Here is a 9,355-nt window from a genome sequence, read left to right on the forward strand (position 1 = left end):
AACTCTCAAGGCAAAGGCAAAGGTGTTGGCAGAAGCAGGAGGGATCAGAAACCTGAAGCTAGCCTGGGCTACATATTGAGACCCTGTCTTCAGTGAACATCAAAAAAAAAAAAAAAAGTCAAACAACAAGAAAAATATACTGGGTCAAAAAAGTAAACAAGGGCCGGGCGTTGGTGGTGCACGCCTTCAATCCCAGCACTCCGGAGGCAGAGGCAGGCAGCTCTCTGTGAGTTCGAGGCCAGCCTGGTCTACAGAGTGAGTTCCAGGACAGCCAAGGATGTTATACAGAGAAAAGGAGTCTTGAAAAACCACACACAGAGAACATTCAGTAAACGACAATAATGGATTGATTAACCACACCAGGCATGAAAGACCATTTTACCATCTGAAGTAAATAAAACAGTCCTTGTTTATTTTTCACCCATAGCCATTGTATATTCATGCACAAGTTGACACACATAAATGCCTGCATTCCAAGTATGACATTCAGTCCTCTTATTCTTAATGATAATGAATCATGAATATTTGGCCTGATCCAAACTGAATGACAATCTATCCTGTAGAGACATAGTACCTATTCCTGGATTTTTATGTATTCAGTAAATAAAGCTAGTTATTTGAAGATAGAATAATACTTAGGCCGGGCGTTGGTGGCACACGCCTTTAATCCCAGCACTCGGGAGGCAGAGGCAGGCGGATCTCTGTGAGTTCGAGGCCAGCCTGGTCTACAGAGCTAGTTCCAGGACAGCCTCCAAAACAATACAGAGAAACCCTGTCTCGAAAAAAAAAAAAAAAAAGAATAATACTTAGTATTTAAAAAAAAACAAATATTCTCAGCTCTATTCATAGCATCTTATATTTTAATAGTATTTTGTAATTTATAAAAAAAATAACACAGGTATTTAGTAACCAGTTGTAAATGGCAGAAAAAAAGAAGAGTATTTATATTTTATAAATAATAATTTAGATTGCATATGATTTGGGAACCACAAGTGACAGGAGTCTTGTCTATAGACCACTTTTTACAAGTCACAGGACTTGTTATAAATAACTTTCTCATACCACTATTTTTTATTTTTTATTTTTATTTTTATTTTTATTTTTTTGGTTTTACAAGACAGGGTTTCTCTGTATTGTTTTTGGAGGCTGTCGGTCCAGCCTGGACTCGAACTCACAGAGATCCGCCTGCCTCTGCTTCCCGAGTGCTGGGATTAAAGGCGTGCGCCACCACCGCCCCGCCGACAACTATTTTTTTTTTAAACAATATGGTTGGGTCAAGTATTTTAAATAAAAGAATCTTTCAATATTTCATACAGGTATTTAATCAGGAAGGAGAATTCATGTTGAAGTTCGGCTCAAATGGAGAAGGAAATGGGCAATTTAATGCGCCAACAGGTGTAGCAGTGGATTCAAATGGAAACATCATTGTGGCCGACTGGGGCAACAGCAGGATCCAGGTACATTAGATGCTAAGGAGTACAGACAGCCGATATTGTTAACAGTGAAAAGTTGCCTGTCCTAGGACTGGGATGTTTTTCCTTCTTGGTTAAGTCATAACACCGTAGCTAATCTCGTGTGAAGGACTGGACACTATAAATGGAAAGGTAGACAAGAATTGACATCATTAGCACAGAACTCTAATTCAAAGGTTATTGCTATTCTTTTTCTGGTTTGAATATTGTTCTCCTTGGACCCCTAACGGGCTCATAGATAGTGTTCAAGAGAGCTATTGAGCAAATAAGTACTACTTGGATGTTTTACTAATCTGAAAGTGAATACTCATTTTTCTTAATTGTGAACCCAGTCAGCAAGCAGTACTTTTAGTAAAACCTCTGACTGTCACTAAGAAAACCCAAACACACACACACAATGCTCATGTCTCATTAGAGTTGTGCCAGACACCCCACACTACTGTTTACATTCATTGCTATCCTCATTTCTTTTCATTCAATGTGCCGGTTAAGAAGCAAACATCAAAGCTGGATGTGGTAACACTTGCCCATAACCCCAACACATGGGGAAGTAGAGGAAGAAAGACGAGCAGTTCAGGTTGTCTTTATCTATGTAGAGAGTTCAAGCCCAGCTTGACTGACTTGAAAGCAAATATATATATGAGTATACTATACATATAATAACTATGCTATGATTTTGCATTTTGTCTTTTCTTTGAGATATAGTCTCATTATGCAGCAAAAGCTGACTATGAACTCCCTGTGTGACATAGTTAAAAGAACTGTCTATTAAAAGAGACATTCAGTGATAGAGATGTATGTAGCTCAGTTGGTAGAGTTCTAGTCTAGTGTGCACAAGGTCATGAGTTCAATCTCCACTACTGAGTAAGCTGGGCATGGTGGCACTGACATGTAGTCGCAGCAAATGGGAGATGGATCCAGAAAGGTCAGCAGCTTAGGGTCATCCTTGAATACATAGCAAGTTTGGGACTAGCCTGTACTACGTGAGACCCTGTCTCAAAAGAGAGTGACCCATGAGATCTCTATCAGTGGTCTCATTGTAGTTGGTAGGAGACTCCAGTATTTTAGAAGCCAGGAGCTGGGCAAATTACAAAAGCCTAGAGATGCTGTTTGTGTTTTGTGGTCTCGTGACATCTACCTACGTACATTGCTTCTTCTTCTTCTTCTTTTTTTTTTTTTTTTTTTTTTTTGGTTTTACGAGACAGGGTTTCTCTGTATTGTTTTGAAGGCTGGCCTCGAACTCACAGAGATCCGCCTGCCTCTGTCTCCTGAGTGCTGGGATTAAAGGCGTGCCCCACCAACACCCGGCTACATTGCTTCTTAAAACGCCAAGTGGGCCAAGCAAAATGGTCCAAAGAAACCAACCTGGGTACTTATAAAAGAGGAAATGTTACGAGTTGGTTTGTACCTTTTATTTCATCACTGCAGAATCACATGGACGTCTACAGTTAGGCAACTTTAAGCTGTTGCCTATCCAGATGGGCACCTTGAACTATAGACTTCAACAAGGAAAAATGAAATCTGAGTTTTGTCAGTGTGCGTGTGACAGCCATAGTAATATAAGATGTACAACCAACAAGTTCTTCAATCATGGAGGGAGCAGGGGAGAAAGTAAGACAAGTGTAAGCACAGACAGAGTTGTGTGTTAGGGTCCTTATTAGCACACAGCAGACGGATTGACTGCATGTCACAAAGGGCGTCACTACATTGGCTTATGTGCCTCGGATGGGTGAGTCCAGCCATAGTTGTCTGTATGTTGGAGAGACCGAGAAACTGGTAGCCTTCTCAGTCTACCAGGTTGCTGCCTCAGTAGTCCAAACATCTGGCAACTAAGGCCTAGACTCTAAGCCATAGAGCATTGGTTCTCAACCTGTGTGTTGAGACCCCTTAAGGGGGTCATATATCAAATATCCTGGATACCAGATATTTACATCATGAGTCATAACAGTAGCAAAATTACAGCTATGAAGCAGCAATGAAGTCATTTTATTGTCGAGGGTCACCGCAACTTGAGGAACTGTAGTATAGGGTCGCAGCATTAGGAAGGTTGAGAATCACTGGCCTAGATGATTCTAAGAGAGCCTTAGGTCTTCTTCAGCTTGTGTTGAAAGGCTAAAGAAGCTAGGTTCCAGCCAGGCAGTGGTGGTGCACGCCTTTAGTCCCAGCGCTTGAGAGGCAGAGGCAAGAGGATCTCTTGAGTTTGAGGCCAGCCTGGTCCACAGAGCAAGTTCCGGCACAGTCAAGGCTACACAGAGAAACCAAAAACTGAAAACCAACCCCCTTACCCCAAAAGAAGCTGGGTTCTAGTGTGAGCAAAGGTGGTGGCAGCGGCACCAGCAAGGGGATGCATTTAGAGGACAGTGGGCCAAAAGCAACACCTTCCCTCTCAGGCCTCCTCAGGCCTGCACACCACCAGGAGGTGCTGCCCGTGCTGAGCAAGAGTTAGACCCCTCCCCACAGCTAATCTTTTCAGGAAATATACTTATGGATATTCCTAGAGCTATGTCATAGCTGTTTCCAGACCCAACCAAACCAGCAAACAAGGTTAATCATCAAATATCATGTGTGTACAGGGGCCTGCATATTTACAGAACCCAGAAGGTTCTCTTTTTTTGGTTTTTTTTTCTTTATTGAGACAGGATTTCTCTGTGTAACAGCCCTGGCTGTCCAGGAACTCACTTTATAGACCAGACTGGCCTTGAACTCACAGAGAACCACTTGCCTCTGCCTCCCGAGTGCTGGGATTAAAGGCGTGTGCCACCCCTGCCCAGCACCCAGAAGGTTCTTTTAAATCCATGTTGGTCAGCATATGTAGCTTTCACGCTGCTCTGATTTTGTGTTTGTGCAGGTCTTTGATGGCAGTGGATCATTTTTGTCCTATATCAACACATCGGCTGACCCCCTTTATGGCCCCCAAGGCCTGGCCCTAACTTCGGATGGCCACGTTGTGGTTGCAGACTCTGGAAACCACTGTTTCAAGGTCTATCGGTACCTACAGTAACAGCGGACACCCCTGCACTGAGGTCTTGCACTAGAAACTGGAATAGAGTTTTCAATGTGGGACCAGATTACAATAGGACTTTTCAAACTAGGAAGAACCTTCGGTGAACTTCCCGAGATTATTTCTGAATGTAACGATTTCCTTAAAAACTGCTTATCCAATTCCATAATTCACTTTTAGGATTTAAAAAGAACCTCTTCTATTGAATCTATACAAGCTGCGATGTTTTACACCTGTGAACTATGGCTCATAGGACAGGGATTTATGTAGTTAAACTAATTTTGCAAATCAGACATTAAAAAGAATTAGCATATCTGTTGACTGGTGAATGAATGGTAGCCTTTGCATCGAGCTTCCAAGAACAAAACTTGTAGTTACCTATTTTATTTAACTTTGGTCACAAAACCCAAGGGACCTTCTAACCTCACTTTTACAGTAGATGCTATTACTCTGGTGACTTTTTGGAGGGTGGTTATCAACAACCATTATAAATTACTTTAGAAAAATCTAAGGCTGTCTTGCAAGATCCTCCCAGCTCTGACTCAGGGCCCTCTTGAGTTGAGTCATCAGAATCAATGCAAATTTCTCAACCTTTCTGGGTTCGATCAAAGATCTTTCTCGTGTGTCCTCTCTACCTTCTCTTTCTACTCACCTTGCATCAGAAAATGAAATCTATTTTCAGGAAAACCTGAAATTCCCGATGCTTTGGAAGGTTCATGGCAAAAGCAAGGGGGGGTTGTTAGCTTCAGATCAACACACTGGAATGTAATCAAAAGAACTCATGTTCATGCCATGTGTTCACATGTCTTTCCTCTTCCACATCATGAAAGCGAAAGCTTTACCTCCTGCAAAATGTCAGCACATGTAGTCGGACACCAGTGTCCTAGGACAGAGAGCCATAAGCAGCCCTTTGGAGGACAGATGGTGTCAACCAAAGGCATGTGATTGATTATTGACTTCCCCTTAGAGAGCAAGTGTTACCAAAGTTCTGTTGAGCATTACAGGTATGGGCATGTTACGGTTATTTATCATTGTCTAATGAATACTAGAGGCGTTAGGGGACAAGTATACATGGTTAGGGTAAGATAGAATGTATTATACTTATTATATATATATACAGCGGAGTCCTTGGTGTGTGGAAATAGGAAGCACTCGGAAAGGCGGAAGTATTGCCCAGCCACCCTTCAGCACATCCCCTCGCTTGCTGCGGTCTGAAGCCGTCCTGGTGGAGCGAGCCTACAGCAGTTCTGAGCCGTTGCCATTTTCCAGCACGATGCTGACGCCTGACTTCCAGGCAGCAAATGACCTTCTTTTGCTCTCAAAAAAAAAGAGAAAGAAAGAAAAAGAAAAAGACATCTCTAAAAATTGAGTTTGAGTTACCTTTCATTCAAGTATAAATACATTTTGAGAAGTATTTCCTGTCATGGATACTGTAAAATAAGATGTGGTCTGTTTCTACTCAGTTCTACCAAATAGGAAAATTGTGTTTGACATGTTTGCTATGACTTTGGGATTTCTTTCATGGAAAACACCTTGGATAACTGTAAGAAAACTCTTCCTTTACATACATATGATGATGTTTATGACTTATTATATTGAAATTCTAATGTTCTCAATATAGGAGTGTTAAAATTTAGATGGGAAATCTGAATACTTTCATTGGTCTATTTAATTTATTATGCCTAAGTCAACATCTTGGGGGTGCTTTATTTTCAGAAGATTTACACTTGGGTTAAGGTTATTATTATTTTAGTTCTGTGGAGTCTAAAAATGTTCAAGCCTGACTATGATAGACATGAAATTCAATTCCAGTTTTAGAGTGGTAAAGTAAGACTGCTTCTGAATTCCATGGAAGAATAAGCCTTTGACCTTATGTTTTGATTTTTAAATTTTTTTCTTGGTGCTGGGGATGGAACCCATGGCCTCAGACATGCTAAGCAAGAGTCCTACAGCTGGGCTTTTCCTGCAGCCCAAGCATTCAGTACAAACCTCAATATTTGTGTCTACAGACTTCCTACCAGGCGCCAGGAATGCATCTGGGCACTGGACCTGAGGGATGCGTGAGAGAGACAAGCGTCTCTGTCCTCTTATAGCTCATATTCTGGCAAGGGGATTTTGTTGTGCTGATTACTAATACTCTGCCTGCAGGACTATTTCTGGACGATTTAAAAGAAAGTGTTTTTTAAATGAGTAAATTAATTTAATTTTCACAAACCAAAAACTTTTTTTAAGAGTTCACCACAGACTGTTTTTGTTTGTTTGTTTGTTTTGTTTTCTTGGAATGGAATCCAGGGCTTCAGGCATGCTAGACACTTGCTTCACAGCTGGCACGCGCCTTCAGACTGTAACTATGAATTTGAAAGTGAATTTACTGAATGAGTTCTTTTTGTACAGCATTGTGATACTTGTGAACTGAGAAATTAGCTCAAAAACCAATCGCCCTAACATATAAAATATCGTATCAGGCTTGGTATCTCAATAGGAAGTACTACAAATGAAGGTTTTTTTTTTTTAAACACATGGATATTGGTACAAACTGGAATGAAAGGATAATTTAATTTAGATCTACTAAAGCACCTGCTGTGGACACTCCAGGGAACACTCATTCTACTCTTGGGTATGTGCGTGCACTTAACTGTATTTCTTCGTGGTAAGCATATTTGGGGGGGGTGCTGCTGCTAAGATACAAATAGGCAAGATCCAAATGAAATCTTGTCTCATTTGATGGGAATGGTTTCTGGCAAACTAGGAAGGATTATTCAAAATAAGTGGCTTTTTTATTTTGCTCTAGGCTACTGTTATTGTTTATCTTTGTCAACTGTATAGAACCAGTTACACTCATGATGTATAGCACTGAGAAAGTAAGCATTCAAATTTCCCTTGGGCACTAAGGACAAAATACCTTCAGTTATTTTTTGTAGGTTAACGACAGTGTGTCTTCTCCTACATAAACCTCCCCTGCTGGACACGGGGTGGTAGGGAATTACTTGACCATCCGGAAACACACTACTAGAAAGACTGTTAGCCAGCGTTTTAATGATGTGTAAAATTTTTATGAAACTTTAGTCTCCATAACTAAACAAGCCCCTGAGTTTCCTAAACTGGACAAAATTTGAGGTGATAAGTACGCCTGGTCCATGCAGCTGTTGCACACCTGCTCCTGCTATATGTACAGGGTATATATGTCCTCACAGGGAATGAACTGGAATAGCAATGTGTTACCAGGTGTATGGAGCCTCACTGTGAAGGGTTGGCACGAACACTTTGGTGATTGGTGCCCACAGAGAAAACTGGAAAGAGCAGATCAGCACCAGGCCATCTGTAGATCACTTCAAATGGGGAAAGTCTCTGTGTGCATTTTGACTCTGTGGCGTTCTCTCTGTTCACGACTTTTGAAAAGGGAAGAGGGAAGCTTGTGGTGAGTGTTTTTCAAACAAGACCTTTCCAAGTAGGATAAAATCGAAGCTTTCTGATGCAAACCTTATCTAATTCCCCTTGAAATCGAAAGTCCTAATACTGTTACTTTCTGTAAATGTTGCAGGGTTTTAAAATTTACAATTATTTTAATATTTTTGATAACTAGGAATCTAGTATTGCCATAAAGGAAACTAAGTGCCCATTAAAAATTTGTTTGGTATAAATAAATGCTTTTTTTGGGGGGGTTTGTTTTAAATGACAGTAAGCTACAAATCATGACGCTAATCTGCAAAACACTTTCTAATGATGAACTTGTGTGGTAGTTGATTGTGTGGTCTGCTTGTGGAGAGTGTATGGATGCTACTCATTAATATTCTAGAAGAGATTAATAATCAGCTATGTTGTTCCAATGAATGTACAGCACTTCCATTAACTTTTGAAAGCAACACAGCCTTAACCTCAGTGCTTTTGCTTTACGACGTGGGATGTTCTGTCATCAGCAAAGTGTGCGCTCCTAACAGTCTCTCTATCATTCCCAACCGTGCAGCCTTCTGAGCCTGCCCATGAGCGTGAAGGTTGCTTGTTTCCACTTCATTTCTTTGAAGATTTTGTACATTCCACCTTTACAGATCTGTTTCATACATTTTGTGTATAGAACACTGGTCTTGTGCTCTCTGCCATCGATTAATAATATAGCCTCCTCCTATGTTCTTTTATGAATCAAAATGCTGACTGCCTATTTAAACAGAAGAATGGACGCTGTGCATCAATGTGTTTGTATGTTCGTAGCTACATACGTACCACAGTATTTTGGATGCTTTAGTCTATAATAAAACTTTAAATTAATTCTGTCTTGAAACACAGGAGAAACAAGATTTGTGTGTATATTGTTACCATGCACAAAAATCTCAAATCATTATAATAAAGCTTGTTTTCTCCATCTTCAGAGTGAATATTTATTTGACAGATTCTGAAAGACCCCGACCGGGGGACTTCCACGGGAGGGAGACCCGAACCCAAGGAACACCAAGACCACGACCTTGGATGCAAACAGCAAGAGGCTTTATTGATAATACACGGGTACCCGGGGCGTCTCAGTCTCGGGAACTGAGAGCCCCGAGCTGGGGACTCGGGGTTCTTTTATAGCAAAAGCGCAATACAGAAGCGAGAAGCCTAGTTACGGGACCCTGATTGGGCAATTTAAATGAGGCGGGGGCTCAGAACGAGGGCAATTAAGGTTTCTCTCAGAACTCAAGTCTCGGCCTTGGCCCTATCTGAGGAACAATAGGTCTCTGTGCTTGCCCAATCTTGCTGGGCTGGCTATAGACACCTGTGTCCCTGGGCAGAGTTCCCTTCTGATAAAAAAATGACTATTCAGCTGTGGGGGAAACGGAATTTTCCATGAGCCTCAGCTTGCCTGTGTGGGCCGGGGTCTTTCATTCCCCCATTGCTCTTGTAACTGAAT

General features: G+C 41.3%; 1 protein-coding gene across 6 annotated transcripts in view; it reads left to right on the forward strand.

Annotated features, from left to right (window-relative positions):
* Trim2 (tripartite motif containing 2) overlaps positions 1 to 8,830 on the forward strand; it is a 142,855-nt gene extending 134,025 nt beyond the window's left edge. For all 6 annotated transcript variants that reach the window (XM_040752581.1, XM_040752582.1, XM_040752579.1 and 3 more), the window contains exons 11-12: positions 1,317 to 1,457; positions 4,321 to 8,830. In XM_040752581.1, the coding sequence (XP_040608515.1) occupies positions 1,317 to 1,457; positions 4,321 to 4,473 (294 nt within the window). In that variant the 3' untranslated portion in view covers positions 4,474 to 8,830. The remainder of the gene's footprint in view (positions 1 to 1,316; positions 1,458 to 4,320) is intronic.
* The last annotated feature ends 525 nt before the right edge of the window (positions 8,831 to 9,355 follow it).

Source organism: Mesocricetus auratus, unplaced genomic scaffold, assembly GCF_017639785.1.
Source record: "Mesocricetus auratus isolate SY011 unplaced genomic scaffold, BCM_Maur_2.0 Super-Scaffold_100009, whole genome shotgun sequence".
NCBI classification, from domain to species: Eukaryota; Metazoa; Chordata; class Mammalia; order Rodentia; family Cricetidae; genus Mesocricetus; species Mesocricetus auratus.